General features: G+C 46.7%; 1 protein-coding gene across 1 annotated transcript in view; it reads left to right on the top strand.

Annotated features, from left to right (window-relative positions):
* Positions 1–806: 806 nt before the first annotated feature.
* Positions 807–23,064, top strand: part of REV1 (REV1 DNA directed polymerase) — a 133,220-nt gene continuing 110,962 nt past the window's right edge. The window contains exons 1-5 of the mRNA XM_075336410.1: positions 807–1,012; positions 12,467–12,533; positions 12,643–12,772; positions 19,457–19,625; positions 21,284–21,418. Coding sequence (XP_075192525.1) covers positions 12,477–12,533; positions 12,643–12,772; positions 19,457–19,625; positions 21,284–21,418 — 491 coding nt within the window. The 5' untranslated portion in view covers positions 807–1,012; positions 12,467–12,476. The remainder of the gene's footprint in view (positions 1,013–12,466; positions 12,534–12,642; positions 12,773–19,456; positions 19,626–21,283; positions 21,419–23,064) is intronic.

The following is a 23,064-nucleotide window of genomic DNA, read 5'->3' as shown; positions in this document are numbered from 1 at the left end:
TATTTTATTTAAAAGACCCTTGTTTTCTCTGGTACGTGTCACACGAATCACATCAGTGTGTGGTACATGTCGTGTGACACCCGTCATGTCGGAGAAAGAACAGACATATCTGTGTGTGCGTGCAGGGCCACAAGGGGTCACAAGGTCCGTGTGAGTAACGCCATAGAATAACATGAGTACGTGTGTTAAAAACGGATGTCACACATACCTGAAACACGGACGTCAGAAACTGGCACTACCAGAGTTGGGCGGATGGATTCGCGGGCTCTGGTCCATCAGTCAGGTCAGGGGTCGGCGGCTGCTGGACGGAAGGCTCCGGAATCTCTTACCTTCTGAGATCCCTGATGTGGCTTTTGACCAGCCGAGCTACTGGCCACAAGCACAGATGAGGTCTCCCCGGCCGGGGCAATCCATCATCCAGAAGGAAGAGGCTCAGTAGCCTCCTGTCCAGCAGCCACAGACCGGAGCCCGGGACTCCATCCGCGCAACTACCGTACTAATTACCTGCTCTGGGGCAGTGTCTCTGTGGTCAGACTCCATCAGTCATGCTATCACCTTTCCTATGGAATACCCCTTTAATTGCACAGATTATCATGGGGGTCGTGTGAGGCCAGCAGCACGTCCGAGGTAGTAAGGCCAATAACGGGGAGGGAGAACCATGACATGAACGAGGCACAAAGAATGTGGTACACAAAGCGCTCCCCGTCAGCACGGGCGGCCATTACTCCCGTACTCTCTGTCCGTTTTGTCCCTTTTGAATAAAGCTTAGTGAGAAGACTGCCGGGGAGGGTGCGCAGGGTCGGGAGGAGGTGCAGACAGAAGGCGGGAGACAGCCGCCGTACGGAGGAGGGGACAGACACAGGAAGCGGTGCAGGGGACACCGACCTCCCGGGACCGTCCGCCTGGACACGCTCGTACAGGACAAAGGCCACCCGTGAACAGCGCCGTCCGCAGACACCGGCTGAGAGCAGGGCTGTCATACTGGGAATGCTGGGCTCAGCCTGGGACAACGGTGAGTGCCGGCGGCTGTGTACATGCTGGCCCGGCATGACCCGCGGGCGTCCATAGCTCCTCCCTGTGCCTGGTGCAGGGCGCCTCCAGCAGAATGCCAAGTGCGGAGCTGTGACCCCCGAGCTGTGACCCGAGCTGTGACCCCCGAGCTGTGACCCGAGCTGTCCCTCCTGCCTGTCCTGCTGGGTGTCGAGGCTCTGACCTGCCTCTGGCCCGGGTTCTGCTGTCAGAGCTGAGGGCAGACACTGGTGACAGCTGCTGGTTGTGTCTCTTCTGTTGTGGTCTCTAGAGCAGTATCTGTAAGGCTGGGGCTAGATGACCACCGTGGTCACCAGTTATGTGGCCAAAGATCACTGTGTGCCCGGGGCCACATCACAATACAAGTGAGCGGCGACCTGTAAAGTACTTTGATGAGTAGCAGGAGCCATTGGCTTTCTTACGTCTTGGTGGCCACGGTTGTGGTACCTTGATCAGCCCTATGCCTATGATGTGATGGAGCCCCAGCCTAATATTGATACCTTGTGTTGAGATAGGGCAGAGCATGGCACAGGGATGCGGAGATCACAGGAGAGCGGCTATGCCAGTCCTGCCGTGCCCCCTGCACAGGATGAATTTGCCAAACTAAGCACTTCTTACACATTAATGTCCTGCTGCCACCTCCAAATGTTTTGTTGACTGTGCTGTAGATCAACAACATGACTGCTGCAGCCAATCAATAATATCATTGGTTTTGCGCTGTTTACCTTGGCATCATCTCTGAGTCCAGTGATTGACTGCAGAGGTCACGGCGATGCAAGATGTCATAGCTTTAGCTCAGTCAGCAAAGACTAAGCGAGTAGAAATGAGGTAGAATGCTATAGATGCCTCAACGGGAGAGGATGCTCCAACATTACCTGCCTTTAACCCATTGTTTTTATATTTAGACAACCAGATCTGGTTGCTTTAAATAGGTTTTCACATCCGCTTAGTGCCAGTCAGACGGTGCCCTACTTGATTTAAGTCCGTTAGTGCCTGTCAGATAAGCAATGCCCCCAAATTTCTGCAGAACCACACAGGTTTGCGTTTAACTCACCACTGTCTATGCTGTCGCCTCCGAAACTAAAAGGTGCTCACATTTATCCTCTAAAACCTGCACTGATTAGTGAATGAAATGGAAGATTAGCTCTCATTAATTGAGGATGGCTTGTTTGGGCAAAGAGCTGGAGGCCATGATTCTGACACGTCCCTGTTGATGTACCGGAGCGGTGACATGAACATTTGGGGGGCCTGCTCTTCTGTAGATGTTCTCCTGGCTGTTCAGGACCTATGTTTGGATGAGGAGCTGGAGACTGATTCTGAAATGTTCCTATAGATGTATTGGAGCAGTGACATAAACATGTAGGGGGCCTGCTCTTCTGTATATGTTCTCCTGGCTGTTCAGGACCTATGTTTGGCTGACATGCAGGAGGTCATGATTCTGACTCATCCATGTAGATGTACCGGAGTGGTGACCTGAACATGCAGAGGGTCATTCCATGGTAACTTATGTTACATTCACAAGCCAAAAACTGAGTTAATAATAGGTACAGACTGTTCTCTGAAGGCAGAAACAAAAATGAGCGAATATGTATATTGTAGATTGAACTAGTCTCAATAGATTTCAACACAGTTTGATTTTTCAACAATAGAAATTAAATACAAAATACAATGTTATTACTTGGTAACTTGTGTTACTTTTTGTGTAGCATAAGTTACCTAGTAATAACATTGTATTTTGTATTTAATTTCTATTGTTGAAAAATCAAACTGTGTTGAAATCTATTGAGACTAGTTCAATCTACAATATACATATTCGCTCATTTTTGTTTCTGCCTTCAGAGAACAGTCTGTACCCATTATTAACTCAGTTTTTGGCTTGTGAATGTAACATAAGTTACCATGGAATGACCCTAGGGGGCCTGCCCTTATGCACATGTTCTCCTGGCTGTTCAGTACCTATGTTTGGCTGACATGCAGGAGGTCGTGATTCTGACACGTCCCTGTAGATGTACCAGAGCGGTGACATGAACATTTTGGGGGGCCTGCTCTTCTGTATATGTTCTCCTGGTTGTTCAGTACCTATGTTTGGGTGAGGATCCGGAGGCCATGATTCTGACACGTCCCTGTAGATGTACCGGAGCGGTGACATGAACATTTGGGGGGCCTGCTCTTCTGTATATGTTCTCCTGGTTGTTCAGTACCTATGTTTGGGTGAGGATCCGGTAGCCGTGATTCTGACACGTCCCTGTAGATGTACCGGAGCGGTGACATGAACATTTTGGGGGGCCTGCTCTTCTGTATATGTTCTCCTGGCTGTTCAGTACCGATGTTTGGGTGAGGATCCGGAGGCCATGATTCTGACATGTCCTTGTAGATGTACCGGAGTGGTGACATGAGAAATACTCTCTGTCCCAATTGTGAATAATTGGCAGCCGGTAGATTTGCCTTTTGCAGTGTCTTTTGGTAGCATTTTTATCAGTTGGTCTTTTGTATGTTTTATATCGGTGTAGTTTTTGTGTGTGTCATTGGCTATTTTCTGATTAAATGCAGCATGCTCTTCATAAAATGTACATTTCAAAAGCTTGAAAAACATTTGAAGTGCATGATGCTTTTAAGGTGAAAAAACAATGGGATGAAGAAGCATGTAAGGTAATGTTTCTACATTTGTGACGTATTGACTTCATTATTTTAATTAAAATGGTAGAGCGTCTCTGCTGCAAATACACGATGTGGGGCAATGAATGTAGTATGACCTCCAGTGACATCAAGGACCACATCTGACAAAAGCAGCTCTGTTATGTCTGCTATGGTGCTTTGTACACTCTTCAACACTAATTCCAGAGATAACGACCCTTTCATTTAGTTCTAATTTTATGGTCATTTACCAAGAGGGCTCCCAAAAAAAGCTAGTGGGGACCAATTTCTAAAATAAATGTCTAAGTAAAAAAAAAAAAGGGGGGGGGCTGTTACCCATAGCAACCACTTATTCAGCCTTCATTTTACCATAGTTTATAAAATGTAAGCTGAGATATAATTGGTTGCTATGAGCAAAAAGAGAGCGGAAAAAAAAGTTTTGTTTTTGAGATCGTTTTCATCAATGAGACCCAATGAGTCCGGCATCTTGTACACACTCATACATGTAGCTGTCATCCGCTGGGTGTGCAGGCTCCAGCCCTGACCGCTCCGTGCATACAACTTCTGCCGGTCTCATACCCTCCATGTATTACCTCTTAGAGGACCTGGATTGTTCTGTATAGCAATGCTTCTTCTTTACCTCTATATGGTTTGAAAATGCTTGATTGTATGTGCCTCCACGTAATATCCATTGTACAATACATACACAGCCACCCAATGTCACATTTGTGTAGATGAATCTATTATTGCTTAATGCATCACTGTGTGGACTCGTACTGCCAATAGATTGGGTGTCCTTGACCATTGTTCCTCTTCATTGACCACAGTGAGTGGACGGTGTATTGGAGCCGTGGTTCAGAGTGGGCATGGACATGACTATGGGGCTGACGGTTGCACCCATGATGGCCACTTCCATCAGTCCCATAGTCTGCAATTAGAGCAGCTCTACCGATACCACTCTATTGACACTCCTTATTTCTACAGGCATGCCGTGAGAAGGGACAGGACCTCAGCACCCCTCCGCAGTGATCATTGGCAGTCTCTGCTGTGGGGTCCTCAGTAATCAGATATTTAATACAGGGCTGTGGAGTCGGTAAGCCAAACCTTCGACTCCGACTCCGACTCCGACTCCTCAAATTCTCTTGCACCGACTCCGACTCCGGCTCCGACTCCGACTCCGGCTCCGGCTCCTACATATATTGCTTATAGTTAGGTGAAAAATTTATTGTAGTACATGAATATGTGTATGTGAACATCAGACATTTAATAATTTTTATGATACAATAATCAAGATATTTGGATAGAACATAAAATATATTTATTGGAATACAACTTTAGAACACAAAAAACTGTAATAAATTGTAAATATGTAATACACTATGTAATATACAGTAGATTACATATATATCTCGTGTGTGTATATACACTGTATATATATATATATATATATATATATATATATATATATATATATATATATATATATTTTACATATTTACAATTTATTAGTTTTTTGTGTTCTAAAGTTGTATTCCAATAAATATTTTATGTTCTATCCAAATATCTTGATTATTGTATCATAAAAACAATTAAATGTCTGATGTTCACATTGTACTACAATAAATTTTTCACTTAAATATAAGCATTATACTAAATGTTATTATTTAGTAAAATATTCAGCACATTCTGCATTGCACTCCTGTCCCCAATTTATTATATATTTTAGGAGTCGGAGTCGGTGCATTTTATACCGACTCCGACTCCGACTCCACCAAAATGAGCTCCGACTCCGACTCCGACTCCACGACTCCGACTCCGACTCCACAGCCCTGATTTAATAGCTATACTGCAGGCAGCGGATAAGTGTTTTTTTGTATTTTTTGGGGTTTTTTTTTGTGGGATGCTTTTAAAAGGGAACCTGTCATCAGAAATTTGGCTTTCAACCTAAATGTTTCCCCCTCTGCAGCTCCTGGGCTGCATTCTAGCAAGGTTTCTATACTTTTTGTGCCCCCTTTTGAACCAAAATAAATACTTTATAAAGTTATACCTTTTTGGTATGAAAATCTTGTAAATTCTCCATGGGGGTGGGCCGTCTGGCATCCGTTGCTGTCCCTTACGCCGTCCCCCCACGTTCCAAATCATCCCTCAGGACGCCGCCCACTGCGCCCGAGGTCCCGTGCACGCCGGGACACCTGGTGACGTGGTCGCAGGCACGAGAGTATGGGCGGTGCTGTGATTGCATCGCAAGTGCCTGCCCATACTTTCGTGGCCGCGCTCTCCCCTCTGTACGTCGCTCAGATCCTCTCCGCTCCTCCCATCTATTTCCTGCTGCAGGGTACGATGGGAAGGAGGTGACGTCTGGTCATTTGACCGGCGCAGAACGCTGGAGGCAGAGGGGAAAGTGCGGTCACGAGGTTATGGGCGGCACTTGCTGATGACACTCACAGTACTGCCCATAACCTCGTGCCTGCGCAAAATGTCACCAGCGGTCACACGTGCACGCAGTGCACAGTCCCGCTACAGTCGCACAGCGCATGCGCAGGACCTCTGGCGCCCAGGGGCGGCGTCTTGAGATATGAAATTCAGCGTTCGGGGGCGGCGTAAATCGGCAGGAGGACAGTAACCGACACCAGGCAGCCCGGCCCCATGGATAATTTACGAAATTTACATACGAAAAGGTACAACTTTATAAAGTGTTTATTTTGGTATAAAAGGGGCCAGAAAAACTAGAGGAACCTTGCTAGAATGCAGCCCAGGAGCTGCAGAGGGGGGAACTTTTAGGTTTATAGCTAAATTTCTAATGACAGGTTCCCTTTAATGCTTTCAGACAGAAAAATTCTTAAGGAATTATTACATTAGGGCACTGAGGAGAAGATGCTCCCTATTAGTATGCTAGTGTTCCTGCTAACCTGCATTTATAGAGAGGGTTCTGCAATTTGTTTTGACAGAAAATATATCCAGGAGTGCAATTGATTTATCGTCCTTTTCTTAAGCCAAATGTGCTGATAAATAAGGACTTGTAAAGCCTGGTATTGTGGGCGCTGTATTTCCCAACACTGCACACCATGACCATTGCTCGACTACCCATTCCCCAGATAGTGTAACAGAGCAAGTACCGTATACTGCCAGCACTAGTCGTATAATGTATCAAATGACATTGCAACACATTTGGCACCAATTTCAATGACCGTTGCTCCCATTGCTTGCAGTTTGCTTGTAATCTTCCAAACGTTTGCGCTTCTGGTCTCAAGCCAACCATTGTGTCACAACACATGGGAATATCCATCAGATGCAACACTGCTCATGTGTGTCCCTATAATATATAGAAGAGTCTGGACACTGCTTATGTGTGTCCCTATAATATATAGAAGTGTCTGAACACTGCTTATGTGTGTCCATATAATATATAGAAGAGCTCTGGACACTGCTTATGTGTGTCCCTATAATATATAGAAGAGCTCTGGACACTGCTTATGTGTGTCCCTATAATATATAGAAGTGTCTGAACACTGCTTATGTGTGTCCATATAATATATAGAAGAGCTCTGGACACTGCTTATGTGTGTCCCTATAATATATAGAAGTGTCTGAACACTGCTTATGTGTGTCCATATAATATATAGAAGAGCTCTGGACACTGCTTATGTGTGTCCCTATAATATATAGAAGAGCTCTGAACACTGCTTATGTGTGTCCCTATAATATATAGAAGAGCTCTGAACACTGCTTATGTGTGTCCCTATAATATATAGAAGAGCTCTGAACACTGCTTATGTGTGTCCCTATAATATATAGAAGTGTCTGAACACTGCTTATGTGTGTCCATATAATATATAGAAGAGCTCTGGACACTGCTTATGTGTGTCCCTATAATATATAGAAGAGCTCTGAACACTGCTTATGTGTGTCCCTATAATATATAGAAGAGCTCTGAACACTGCTTATGTGTGTCCCTATAATATATAGAAGAGCTCTGAACACTGCTTATGTGTGTCCATATAATATATAGAAGAGCTCTGGACACTGCTTATGTGTGTCCCTATAATATATAGAAGAGCTCTGGACACTGCTTATGTGTGTCCCTATAATATATAGAAGAGCTCTGAACACTGCTTATGTGTGTCCCTATAATATATAGAAGAGCTCTGGACACTGCTTATGTGTGTCCCTATAATATATAGAAGAGCTCTGAACACTGCTTATGTGTGTCCATATAATATATAGAAGAGCTCTGGACACTGCTTATGTGTGTCCCTATAATATATAGAAGAGCTCTGGACACTGCTTATGTGTGTCCCTATAATATATAGAAGAGCTCTGGACACTGCTTATGTGTGTCCCTATAATATATAGAAGAGCTCTGAACACTGCTTATGTGTGTCCCTATAATATATAGAAGAGCTCTGGACACTGCTTATGTGTGTCCCTATAATATATAGAAGAGCTCTGGACACTGCTTATGTGTGTCCATATAATATATAGAAGAGCTCTGGACACTGCTTATGTGTGTCCCTATAATATATAGAAGAGCTCTGGACACTGCTTATGTGTGTCCCTATAATATATAGAAGAGCTCTGGACACTGCTTATGTGTGTCCATATAATATATAGAAGAGCTCTGGACACTGCTTATGTGTGTCCATATAATATATAGAAGAGCTCTGGACACTGCTTATGTGTGTCCATATAATATATAGAAGAGTCTGGACACTGCTTATGTGTCCATATAATATATAGAAGAGCTCTGGACACTGCTTATGTGTGTCCCTATAATATATAGAAGAGCTCTGGACACTGCTTATGTGTGTCCCTATAATATATAGAAGAGCTCTGGACACTGCTTATGTGTGTCCCTATAATATATAGAAGAGCTCTGGACACTGCTTATGTGTGTCCATATAATATATAGAAGAGCTCTGGACACTGCTTATGTGTGTCCCTATAATATATAGTAGAGCTCTGGACACTGCTTATGTGTGTCCATATAATATATAGAAGAGCTCTGGACACTGCTTATGTGTGTCCATATAATATATAGAAGAGTCTGGACACTGCTTATGTGTGTCCATATAATATATAGAAGAGCTCTGGACACTGCTTATGTGTGTCCATATAATATATAGAAGAGCTCTGGACACTGCTTATGTGTGTCCCTATAATATATAGTAGAGCTCTGGACACTGCTTATGTGTGTCCATATAGTAGAATATAGAGGATCTCACAGCACTGGCACACTCACTCTCCTCACCACCTAACTTCCGGTTGTCAATCAGCATGACATCAGCAGTGCTGCCCCATTGTCAACAAGTGGAAGAGAAGACGCGACGCCAACAGAAGCCGTAGAAGCGGTCCATGACCACACCAACTGGCAGAGATCGGCACTTGTAGAACAGGCAGGTAGGTAGCAAGTACCTGCCTGTTCGTTCTTAAGGGGGCTTTACACGCAACAACCTCGCTAACGAGATGTCGTTGGGGTTACGGAATTCGTGACACACATCCGGCCTCGTTAGCGACGTCGTTGCATGTGACACGTACGAGCGACCGCTAACGATGCAAAATACTCACCAAATCGTTGATTGTTGACACGTTGTCCATTTCCCAAATGTCGTTCCTTGTTCTGGACGCAGGTTGTTCGTCGTTCCTGAGGCAGCACACATCGCTACATGTGACACCCCAGGAACAACAGCGTTCCTGCATCCTCTGGCAACGAGGTGGGCGTGGCTTCCATGCGGCTGCGCTCCGCTTCTATTGGACGCCTGCCGTGTGACGTCGCTGTGAGGCCGCACATACCGCCCCCTTAGAAAAGAGGTTGTTCGCCGGCCACAGCGATGTCGCTAGGAAGGTAATTATGTGTGACGGGTACTAGCGATATTGTGCGCCATGGGCAGCGATTTGCCCATGGCGCACAAACGGGGGCGGGTGCTTTCACGAGCGCCATTGCTAGCGATGTCGCTGCGTGTAAAGCAGCCTTTAGCCCCATATACAAAAATAATAAAAGACCTGGATAATCCCTTTTTCTGTTTGTATCTTTATAGGCAAATATCTGTTTAGCCACCAGGTAGGCAGGACAACAATGGAGTATCTCCCAAGAGCAGGAGTCATTCATTTTAATCTACCTGAAAACTTGGATTGAATGCACCAAAATGCATTGTTTTGAATATCAAATTTAAACTATTTTTTTTAATTAAAAATAAATGAACTCCTACTGCTGGGATGGAATATCTTCCGATTTTCTCCCCATGTGGTGACTTTGATCCAATTCTTTTATGGGACACTGGGAAGGGGAAGCCATGTGGCAAGCCAAGCACAATTATACTCGTATAAAGCCAGAGTGGGATTTGTGTTCTCAATACAACCCAAGTTAGTGACTGCATACTCATGTAAACCTACTTCTAGATCACTACTGGACAATGGCAAAGTGTTATTTTGTTCAAGGAGGGCTTCTTCAGTGAAACAAGTTGTCATCCATTCTCTACAAAGAATAAATGATGTTATTGATCCGTGAATTTCCGAACACTGGAACCAGCACCAGTCAACAAAACGGATAACTTTTATCTATGCTACAGTGCTAGCCATAAGTATTGGCATCCCTGCAATTCTATCAGTTAATACTCAGTTTCTTCTTGAAAATGATTGCATTCACAAATTCGTTGGTATTATCTTCATTTAATTTGTCTTCAATGAAAAAAAATAATTGTCAAAGCCAAATTGGATATAATTCCACACCAAACATAAAAAGGTGGACAAAAGTATTGGCACTGTTTGAAAAATCATGTGATTCTTCTCTAATTTGTGTAATTAACAGCACCTGTAACTTACCTGTGGCACCTAACAGGTGTTGGCAATAACTAAATCACACTTGCAGTCAGTTGACATGGATTAAAGTTGACTCAACCTCTGTCCTGTGTCCTTGTGTGTGTACCACATTGACCACAGAGAAAAGAAAAAAGACCAAACAACTGTCTGAGGACTTGAGAATCCAAATTGTGAGGAAGCATGAGCAATCTCAAGGCTACAAGTCAATCTCCAAAGACCTGAAAGTTCCTGTGTCTACGGTGCGCAGTGTCCTCAAGAAGTTTAAAGCCCATGGCACTGTGGCTAACCTCCCTAGATGTGGAAGGAAAAGAAAAATTGACGAGAGATTTCAACACAAGATTGTGCGGATGGTGGATAAAGAACCTTGACTAACATCCAAACTAGTTCAAGCTACCCTGCAGTCCGAGGGTAAAACAGTGTCAACCCGTACTATCCGTCGGCGTCTGAATGAAAAGGGACTGTATGGTAGGATACCCAGGAAGACCCGACTTCTTTCCCCGAGACATAAAAAAGCCAGGCTGGAGTTTGCCAAACTTACTTGAGAGAGCCTAAAACATTTTGGAAGAATGTTCTCTGGTCAGATGAGACAAAAGTAGAGCTTTTTGGGAAAAGCCATCAACATGGAGTTTACAGGAAAAAAAGAGGCATTCAAAGAAATGAACACAGTCCCTACAGTCAAACATGGCGGAGGTTCCCTGATGTTTTGGGGTTGCTTTGCTGCCTCTGGCACTGGACTGCTTGGCCATGTGCATAGCATTATGAAGTCTGAAGACTACCAACAAATTTTGCAGCATAATGTAGGGCCCAGTGTGAGAAAGCTGGGTCTCCCTCAGAGGTCATGGGTCTTCCAGCAGGACAATGACCCAAAACACACTTCAAAAAGCACTAGAAAATGGTTTGAGAGAAAGCACTGGAGACTACTAAAGTGGCCAGCAATGAGTCCAGACCTGAATCCCATAAAACACCTCTGGAGAGATCTCAAAATGGCAGTTTGGAGAAGGCCCCCTTCAAATCTCAGGGACCTGGAGCAGTTTGCCAAAGAAGAATGGTCTAAAATTCCCGCAGAGCATTGTAAGAAACTCATTGATGGTTACCGGAAGCGGTTGTTCACAGTTATTTTGGCTAAAGGTTGTGCAACCAAGTATTAGGCTAAGGGTGCCAATACTTTTGTCTGGCCCATTTTTGGAGTTTTCTGTGAAATGATCAATGATTTGATTTTTGTGTCATTCTCTTTTGTGTTTTTTCATTGCAAGCAAAATAAATGAAGATAATAATACCAAAGAATTTGTGATTGCAATCATTTTCAAGAAGAAACTGAGTATTCTCTGACAGAATTACAGGGGTGCCAATACTTTTGGCCAGCACTGTATGGCAGTGCGCATGCTCAACCAAGAGTCCATCCCTAGGGCTGTCGAGCTGCGCTTGGCTTTTTTCAGCAGCACCATAGAGAATGAATAGAATGGAGGTTGTTTGTGCACTTGGATCAATGCAGGTCCCATTGGTTGGACACCACCAATCAATAACCTCATGCACTCTTTGGATGGCTGATAACTTATTTTTCACTAGAAAACCCCTCTAATTGGCAGAGTAAAATGGCTACAAAGATCTACTTTGTCCATTGATAACATGACAGCTGAATAATTTCTATGGGCATCATGGCTTTCAATTGTGGTGGGGATTGAACACTTTACTGAGTTCCCTTTAATTGAACCTGATTGCCGGAGGTCCCAGGAGCGGGACCCCCTGAGATCAGTAAGAGTACCGCCTAACACAAAGGAATGTGGGAGAACGCAATACCGCAATAGTGTGCTGAAAAATCCTCTGTGACACCCTCATTTCCATTTTCCTTTGAAATGTTCACACTGCAGACGCTCACTACTTTGTCTGATTTATTTCCCAGAGATTTCCCGGTTATTTTTCAGTCATTTTAGCACATTTAGAAGAATAATGCTATGACATTTTTTTTCTGTTTCTTTTGATTTGACAGGACCTGCACAATGCGTAGAGGAGGGTGGAGGAATCGTGCCAGCAGCGATGATGGCTGGGGTGCCAACGTATGTCACACTCATTATTATTTTCTTGCCTCTTGTTAGTGTATAGCCATTGACCAAATACTGATGATTGAAATGGGTCCAATGTATCTCCATTCCCCTTGTATTATAGGGATACATTGCAGCTAAGTCACTGAAATTAGATCAGCAGTTTCGATTAGATGCCCCACTGCAGCAAGAGAAGGATGGAACAGCCACTAGCATCTTTAATGGAGTTTCCATTTATGTGAATGGTTATACAGGTAAGGTGATTGTATTGTTCTGATATATTTAGCAGGGGTGGACATACCACTAGTGCAGCATGTGCTGCCGCGCAGGGGCCCACTTTTATTTCCAAAACAGGTGGAATTAAGAATTATGATGAGATATTAGACTGCAAAGGGCTCATATGCAGTTCTTGCAGAGGGGCCCTCTACTGATTGTGTCCGCCGCTGTTTTGTAGCTATAAACCAAGGGCAATTTCTCTCCAAAGGACTCTTTGTACCTTGTTGTGTAAACTTACAACTGGACGCTGTTGAGGTCCTTCAAAGGGATATTCAATCTCCAACATCCTATCCCAATGTGTAGTAGGTGGAATAATATTCGCAAATACCTTCAATTAGTTCTCCTGATATAGCCATGTCTCTCACCTCACGCTCATAACCAACAATCACTATATGAGTAATGGAAACCATGGATGCCTAACCTGCAATGCCCTGCACATGAGGTAAGAGACATGGCTATATCAGGAAAATTATACTACATTTCTAATTGGAGGGATTTGCTACTACCGGGTTTTTCCAAAAATAAGACACTCTTATTTTTTTTTTTTTTTTTAACCCCCCCCCCCCCCCCCAAAAAAAAAACATTAGGGCTTATTTTTGGAGGAGGTCTTATTCTTGGAGAAACACGGTTGGGGGTAAGTTTACACCCCAAAAAAAGTAGCCCCCCCCACTTCCCAGGAGACTCATACTCAGCAGACCCGGACGTCTGCGTGGCTCCCAGGTCCTCCATGTGATCTCCGGTCGGTGCAGCATTCCGTTCTCCCCTGCTGCTAGCTGACACGCTGACACACAGCCCGATCGCATACACTCACAGCAAATCACACACACAGCCGATCTCAGGCACACACAGCCGATCTCAGGCACACACAGCCGATCTCAGGCACACACAGCCGATCTCAGGCACACACAGCCGATCTCAGGCACACACAGCCGATCTCAGGCACACACAGCCGATCTCAGGCACACACAGCCGACCGCACACATCACATCACATCCAGCCCTTACGGCCGCGAGCAAGTCGCTTGTCCCGCCGCAGGTCCTGTTCATTGCGCTCCACTGCACAGCCTCTCAGGATTCTGCCGGCGAGAAGAGATCGGTGTCGCTGGATGAGGTGAGTGTGTATGTGATCCGATGTGTGTGATTGGATGTTTGCTTGTGCGATCTGACTGTGTGTGCGATCCGATGTTTGTGTGTGTGTGTGAGAGATCTGATGAGTGCGGGTGTGTGATCACTTCAGATCCTGCCGCTCAGCATCGGGTGAGTGATTACAGGGTGCCGCTGTCTATAATGAAGTGTACTGCAGTATTTGTAACCTTTTTTACCTGCACGGACACTTCATTATTGATCCGCGACTAGGGCTTATTTTCGGGGGAGGGCTTATATTTAAGCCTTGCTCCGAAAATGCTGAAAATCCCTGCTAGGGCTTATTTTTGAGGGAGGGCTTATTTTTGGAAAAACACTTATTACTACGCACGACTAACGGTACATATTGGGATAGGTTCTTGGATATGGGAATAAGTCACTGGTGATGGCACAAGAATTTCTGCGGGTGCAAGGCTGGAGGACATACAGGGAAAACATGGTCTGTGTCTTCTCGCCATATTTCTAGATCAGTGATTTCATGGCCTTTATCAGTTATCTGTATATGAAGTAATGCAAAGAACACACTAATCTGTTCAGTATGTATGGGACAATGAAGACAAGAACACGCCACCAAAATCCACATGTACTAGTTTTTTGTAAGTAGCCAACCTACGTGACATCATTGCTTTATGGAAGAATGTCACGTGCTTAGGCATTGAAGGGAATTTGTCACCTAATCTGAAAGCAGCATAATGTAAAGACAGAGACCCTAATTCAAGCAATGTGTCACTTAATGGCCAGCCTAGTGTAGTTTTATGAAATCAAAGTTATATCCGCCAGAGAGTATCATTAGAGGGTTAAAACTTTTGCCAGGGAGACAATCATAATCGTGAGCTCTGTGTAACCCCTCCCCCACCACTGATTGGCAACTTCCTGTATACACTGTTCATGGGCAGAAAGCTGGAAATCAGTGCTGTGAGCGGGGTTATGCAGAGCTCAGCATTCAGACAAAGGCTAGGTCTGCAGCAAACAAAGCAGTGATTTTTATCAAAATGACAGCATGCATCTAAGTGATACATTTCTGAAATCAGAGTCTGTCTCTACATTAGGGCGGGGCCCCACTGGGCACTAGTGCGAAGCTCGCATGACACTCAGCTCACGCTGGCAGTACAGCAGTGCCGAGTGTCATGCTAGTATCCCTGCGACTGATGTCCGACTGTGCTAGCGGACCTCAGCTGCGGGGGGCGGGTTGGCACTGAGGAGGGGCGGGCCAGTGCTGCGGAGGGGCGGGCCGACTCTGAGGAGGGGAGGGATTTATATCCATTTCTTCTCTGTAGCTGGCTATTGCCATTCTTGCCCTGCACTCGCGGTACACCGGTGTACTGCCAGTGCAGGGCGATTTTTCTCTCGCCCCATAGACTTGTATGGGTGTGACGAGAAAGAGTCTCGCATTACAGTTGCAGCATGCTGCGATTGTTTTCTTGGTCCGATTAGGGCTGAGAAAATAATCGCTCATGTGTGCTGACACACAGGCTAATATTGGTCCAAGTGGAATGCGATGTTTTCTCGCATTCCACTCGTACTGATTTTCTCGCCGCGTGGCTTAGGCCTTATGCTGCTCCTAGATGAGGTTGCAAAAAGCTGAAGACAAATTCCTTTAAATACATATATGCCTAAAATGCACAAGTTATCACAGACCACCATTTCTCCCTACTTGCCTGGCCCCATATGCTTTCTTTTCACCCCCAAAAATGTATTTCAGGATTATCACCTCTTACAGTATGTACAAGTGAGTGCATAAAAAAGGTTCTTTGTTCTGTGCTGTGCATAAGAGATCTGATGGATCATGGACTGATCCTCACCAAACAGGATCTTTTTTTGGTCCAAGATCCCTCCCAGTATTTGTCTTAAATCAGAAATGGTGTTATGGGAATGCATGATGTTTTTCCCTCCGGGTAAGGGTTGCTCGTTTTTCTGTGCTGTCGTTCTGATGGCTTTCTTGTAAATGCTGGGCTTTGTTCAGTTATCCTATAAGATTGCCGTTTCTTTCCTGATGTGAGGGAAGGCTATGGTTGGATACAAGTCATTGTCACTAGGTTGCGTAGAAGCCTCTGCTGCGTTTCATTCACAATTTTGCAGCGGGTAGACTCTCTATCTCTGTAGTACACATTCTGCATGCATCAAACACTCGGTTGCCTAGCAACACTCGCGCAGCACATCCTGTGTGTGACTGCTCATACAATCCTTGTATTATGTGCTGCGCCTGGAGTATTACAGAGGGAAGAATCAGGATCAACTAAGGAAGCCCATATAATACAAATTACTGGGCCACATCCATATACAAAGTGTAAAGTCATAATTATTCTCACTTCATGGAAAACGGGAATAAAACTGTCAATGCAGTAACTACTTTTACTATGTAGTTTGTAGAAGAAGACATGCTATAGTATATAGATGCATCTCACAATAAGGCCAGACACCAATGTGGGTTTTACATTTTGTTAAAGGGGCACATGATTGTGTAACCTGACAGTGCTGTCATTGTTGTCAGCCACACTTTAACAATTTCTGAACCTGATCCATGTCTGTTCTCTGACTAATGTTGTCCAAATAGTTCTATTTCATCCACACCATTGTTTAATTACAGCGTAAAAACAGTTTACATACATCCATGTAGTATTCAATGCCAATATTAACACCATATGGTGATACAGGTTCAGTACAGGAGACTGACAGGTGACCCAGGAGTTGTGTTGGTAATGCAGATGCTAAAATGTGTCCTCTGAAACTGGCCAATTTTTAAAGGGACTCTGTCAGCACAGAATGACTGTTCACACCAAGTACAGGCCCTTGGTGCATCATGGTGGGGGCCAATCATTTAAGTGCACCCTCCCACCTGCTTGTCTTCCAACTATCTCCACCATTCTCTGACTCTATGAAGCCATAGCTGTCAATCGGATAAAGAGCACGGGAGGTAATAGAGGGAAAACCATTAGACTGGAGGGTGCACTGAAATCTTTGGCCCCAGCATAATGCACAGAGTGCCTGTACTTAGTTTCAAGAGTCATTCTGTCCTGACCGTCCCGTTAAAGGAGTTGTCCGACATAAACGCAAGCTAATCTGTGCTGTATTGTCATATAAATCACCCCTACATTGTTATTTTTAGTTTTCTTTCTTTTGTTCCTCTTGAAATATGACTTTATTTTCTGCAGCTCTTTTTTTACATTCAGCTCTAGCAAACTGACCACTTCCTGTGCTAAACCTCCCAGTCAGAGCTGGCACCACCCGCCTCACTGTCCAGCTCCACCCCAGTGTCCAGCTCCGCCCTCTGCCTGCCCCCTGCCCGCCCCCTGCACACACATTCCCTGTCAGTATTCTGCCCCAGCACCTGATCTGTTATCACTACAGCATTGCAAATAACAGCCCCACATCAGGCTCTGCACCCCCACACACACATATGGCTCTGCATCGCACACACATATGGCTCTGCATCGCACACACATATGGTTCTGCATCGCACACTCATATAGCTCTGCATCGCACACACATATGGCTCTGCATCGCACACACATATGGCTCTGCATCGCACACACATATGGCTCTGCATCGCACACACATATGGCTCTGCATCGCACACTCATATAGCTCTGCATCGCACACACATATGGCTCTGCATCGCACACACATATGGCTCTGCATCGCACACACATATGGCTCTGCATCGCACACTCATATAGCTCTGCATCGCACACTCATATAGCTCTGCATCACACACACATATGGCTCTGCATCGCACACACATATGGCTCTGCATCGCACACACATATGGCTCTGCATCGCACACACATATGGCTCTGCATCGCACACACACACGGCTCTGCATCGCACACACACACACACATGGCTCTGCGCCGCACACACACACATGGCTCTGCGCCGCACACTCACACATGGCTCTGCGCCGCACACACACATGGCTCTGCGCCGCCCACACACACATAGGGCTCTGCGCCGCCCACACACACAGGGCTCTGCGCCGCCCACACACACAGGGCTCTGCGCCGCCCACACACACATAGGGCTCTGCGCCGCCCACACACACACATAGGGCTCTGCGCCGCCCACACACACACACATAGGGCTCTGCGCCGCCCACACACACACACATAGGGCTCTGCGCCGCCCACACACACACATAGGGCTCTGCGCCGCCCACACACACACATAGGGCTCTGCGCCGCCCACACACACACATAGGGCTCTGCGCCGCCCACACACACACATAGGGCTCTGCGCCGCCCACACACACACATAGGGCTCTGCGCCGCCCACACACACACACAGGGCTCTGCGCCGCCCACACACACACATAGGGCTCTTTGCCGCCCGCACACACACACATAGGGCTCTGCACCACGCGCACACACACATAGGGCTCTTCGCCGCCCGCACACACACATAGGGCTCTGCGCCGCCCGCACACACACATAGGGCTCTGCGCCACGCGCACACACACATAGGGCTCTGCACCACGCGCACACACACATAGGGCTCTGCACCACGCGCACACACACATAGGGCTCTGCACCACATGCACACACGGCGCTCTGTACCGACCCCCCCCCCCACCTCCATAGGGAATACGTGTAGGGAGTACATACTCACCCGTCCTCGGTCCCCGCCGCTCCTGCACGTTCGCACGCTGTCTGTGCTCTGGACATATCAGCACAGTAGTGACGTCACCGCTGTGCTGAAGAGAGCACAGACAGCGGGACAGTGATGAGCAGCAGCGCTGCGCTCCTTCTCATCAGCGCTTTCAAATATATCGGCATCTGTGATCTGTGATGCCGGTACATTTGAATGCAGGGGCCCGGTGCTGGCGCTGACACCACTGCAGCCGCCGCCAGGCTCCTCCCCCAGGTGACGGACCCCACAGCAGTGCAGGGGGAGGTTGTGGGGAGAGTACGGGATGCGGGGGAATGTGTGGGAGGGTGCAGGGAAGGGGGTGGAGACTCTGCGCACTATACCCACCCAGCAGGGCGGCAACATGCTGTTCCAGATTTGCATGTCAACATGGTCCTGCCCATGTTGACATGAAATGACCGGAAGCAGCAAAATCGCGGCAGGAGCGGTCACATGACCACTCTGAGCCGGGGGAGAGGGGCTGACAGCAGGGCAGGTAAGTAGTCACTATCTACTTACCTGCCCCAATGTAGCCCAATAGGGAAATAATAAAAAAAAGTCAAAATAAGCCGGATAACCCCTTTAAGTGTTGTGGATGTCTGCTATAATGCTTAACCGCATATTCACACAGCTGTATAGAATCAGATGCAGCTTTCTGATTTTCCTTGAAATTAAGTGAAAAAAATCTGCATTGGGTTTGTTTCCGATGCTAATTTTTAGAATTTCTCCTATAACCAAAAAAAACCACAGTGTAACGGATAGCAATTGTGCCCTAATGGATCCCATGAGGATCCTCAAATGGGTTTGTCCCATTGATGGGAAGGCATCTAATTGCTCGTGCATGTAACAATCCAAGATCCCAGTTAAGATGTAATTAATTTCTTTGTTCTCTTACAGATCCCACTGCAGACCAGCTAAGACATCTTATGATGCTTCATGGAGGCCAATTTCATGTTTATTATTCACGTTCTAAAACAACCCATATTATTGCAACTAATCTCCCTAATAGCAAAATCAAAGAGCTAAAAGATGAGAAAGTGGTCCGTCCTGAGTGGATAACAGATAGGTAATGTCATTTTCTGAGTCTTATGCACCTATTTAAACGCAGCAAAGTATTTAGTGGTTACCAAACAAGATTAAATGGCTTGTTTTGCACTGTAACTATTAAAAAGGGTCTCAAAGGGTTTTCCAACCTTAGATATGTGATATTATAGTCTGTAAATGTCTTATGAGATGTGTGTCTGGCCTCTGGAAGGTGAACTTATCTCCTATCGCATTTGGTCAGGATACTGCCGGCAGCTGCATCTAGGTGAAAATGAATATAGAGGTGGCCGCACATATTCACTCACTTTAGGCTAGTTTCACACTTGCGTTGAACGGCATCTGTTGCATTGCGTTGTGTGACTGATGCAACGGATGTGTTGCATATAGTGGCAGAACAGATGCAACGGATCGAACAAAACAATGGAATCTTTTTTTTTTTTTTCACAGCTTTACCGGCGGCAGACTATTGGATCATTAGCCGTCCGCCAGGTGATCAGCTGATTGCTCTCATTAGCCGGGTGATCAGCTGATTGCTCTCATTAGCCGGGTGATCAGCTGATTGCTCTCATTAGCCGGGTGATCAGCTGATCGTTCGGCCACCGAAAATGTGTGCGGGGGGCGGAGTGCTGGGTGGGTGGAGCTGAGCGGGGACATGGCGCTGAGGGTGTCAGTGCCGCGGGGACTGCATGGCTGGGGACTGTGTGTGTGTGTGTGTGTGTGTGTGTGTGTGTGTGTGTGTGTGCGCGTGCGGAGTGCGTGCGGCGGAGCCGAGCAGGGAAGTGTTGGGCTCCCTGCACACGTAGCCAGGCTAAATATCGGGTAACTAAGCAAAGCACTTTGCTTGGTTACCCGATATTTACCTTTTGTTACCAGCATACACCGCTTAGCGCTGGCTCCTTGCACACGTAGCCAGGGTAAATATCGGGTTACTAAGGAAAGCGCTTTGCTTAGTAACCTGATGTGTACCCTGGCTACGTGTGCAGGGAGCCAGAGAGAGCATGCGCAGCGAAATCCTAAGGATTCTGCTGCTCAAAAAACGTTACATGCTGCGTTGCCCGGTGGAAGCAACGCAGCGTCGGCCAGCGGAAGCAGCGCAGGTCCATCACTCGCAATCCGTCGTCCATACAAGTCTATTGGAAGCAGAAGAATCCGTTAATGGATTCCGCTGTTTTCCCAAACGGCGGATTGCGACTGAAGGAAAACAACGCAAGTGTGAAACTAGCCTTACTGAGCTAGAGTGAATGGAGAGATGCACGACCATGCATGCCACCCCTTGCCATTCATTCTCCACCTGAGGGAGACGTAGCAGGGCTGGTCGGATTCCCTTCTGGAGATTGATGCCACTCTCTGAGGTTATTCCTACATCAGTCAGACGCTTATGACACATCCTGACATGACACCATGCCCTTTCTGTGGGGTTGGCTTAGCGTGTCTATACATCCACTGGTCTCACAATCTAATTCAAAGCGTGTCTTGATTTGTTTGTACTGTATTTGGCTCATCCAGCTTCAAAGTATCAATTTATTCTGGAGTAAAGTGTGAAATGGTGCAGAAGACATGGAAATATCTAGTCAGTGTTCAAAAACCGCTAACTGGCTGGCTGCATCCATTGTTATTGGTGCTTTTTTTTTATCTTCATAGTATATGTACAAACCTTTTACCTTCTCTGTGTTTTCAAAGCATCAAAGCTGGCCGCCTTCTTTCTTATGTTCCCTACCAACTTTATACAAAGCAGTCCAGTGTTCAGAAGAGCCTGAACTTCACCTCCAATTGCAAACCTGAAGATTCATTCCCAAGAAACATCAACCATAAGTTGTAAGTATTCGCAATTAATATGATGTATTTTAAGTAAAACATGTATTTGATATTAGTATAGTATCACAAAGCAGCTCTTGCTACATTTTCCTTTGTCAGTCTGGCATGCTAGTGAAACAGCACTTGTGAGCCTTTGTTACCAGTGCTGCCAGCTAATTTTGGCTAGATCCAGTGTATGATGTGAAGAACACATGAGCAGCGAAAAGCTGCTGCCATGATCAATGCTGTCACAGCGTCACACTACTGTGCCTCTGTATGGACCAAAGTCAGCACAGACTACTTGATGGAATAGATGAGCAGAGGATAATTACATTTACTATCATTAACTTTAAAGAACCAAATAAACCCTTTAAAGGTGTTGTCCATGACTTTTACATTGATGGCCTATCCTTCAGATAGGTCATCAGTATCTGATTGGTGGTGCTTTGTGTAGCACCCCTACAAATTAACCCCTTCACGACCGCGGGCCGTAAAATTACGTCCTATTTTAACGTGACTTAACGACCAGGGACGTAATTTTACGGCCTAAACTTCATTTGATTGCCGTGGCCATAGCAATGGCTTTCAAATGATGTCCCCTGCTGTTTCTTACAGCAGGGGACCTTTGCTTGACCCCAGGGGGGGCGGCATCGCCACCCCCTATCGACGATCGATGTGATTGGCTGTTCAAATCTGAACCGCCAACCACATCGATCGCACTAATTTCGGCAAAAATAATGCCCGAATTAGTGCGATCCTGTGAGATCCAGCTATGAGATGCCGCAGCTGCTGCAGCATATCATAGGTGGACCTCAAACATGTCGCCCCCAGCCCCTGCAGCACTGATTGGAGCGATCGTGCTATGACGCGCAATCGCTCCAATCAGTGTGCAGTGGGGCGGTCTGATCTGCCGGTGGCCGCCCTCCCCAGGCCTGTGTTGGCCTGCGAGCCCTCCCCCAACATGTTTGCAGCGTGCAGTGGCTGGTACTTGTGGTACCACGCCACCGCTGCTGCCGCCGCCGATGTCACCGCCGCTCCGGCTCCACGTGAGTATTGCGCGCTTCCCGTGATGGCCCCTGCATGCTCCCTGATGTGCCGCCCTGCTGCGATCTGCCCCCTGCTGCGATCTGCCCCCTGCTATGTGCTTCCCTGCTGTGATCTGCCCCCTGCCATGTGCTTCCCTGCCGCGATCTGCCCCCTGCCAATGTGCTTCCCTGTTGCGATCTGCGATCTGCTGCACGTGAGTACTGTGCTCGCTTTGCAGCCCGTGCGCGCTCCCGTGGTGCCCCTGCGCGCTGCCGTGATAGCCCCCCCCGCGATCTGCTCCCCCCAACCCCCCCCCCCCCCCGACATCCCGATCTGCTCCCCCCGCGATCTGACTGCCTCCCCCATTATCTCTATTCTGCTTCTGCAGCTCCCTCTCCGGTCTCCCCCTCTGCTCCCCCCCCCCCCTCTGCTCCCCCCCCCCTCTGCTCTCAACCCCCCCTCTGCTCCCCCCCCTCTGCTCTCAACCCCCCCCCCTCTGCTCTCACCCCCCCCTCTCCCCCTCTGCTCTCCCCCGACGTCCTCTTACCTGTCTTCACCGGCCTGATCACATCTGCGTCCATCGCTGGGTCCTTCCTGGGCATTCTGCTGATCTGCCTGCTGTTCCTGTAAAGCTGTCCATC

Source organism: Anomaloglossus baeobatrachus, chromosome 2, assembly GCF_048569485.1.
Source record: "Anomaloglossus baeobatrachus isolate aAnoBae1 chromosome 2, aAnoBae1.hap1, whole genome shotgun sequence".
In the NCBI taxonomy this organism is placed as follows: Eukaryota; Metazoa; Chordata; class Amphibia; order Anura; family Aromobatidae; genus Anomaloglossus; species Anomaloglossus baeobatrachus.
The sequence above is the reverse complement of the archived record's forward strand: the minus strand, read 5'-3'. Positions and strand labels throughout refer to the sequence as shown.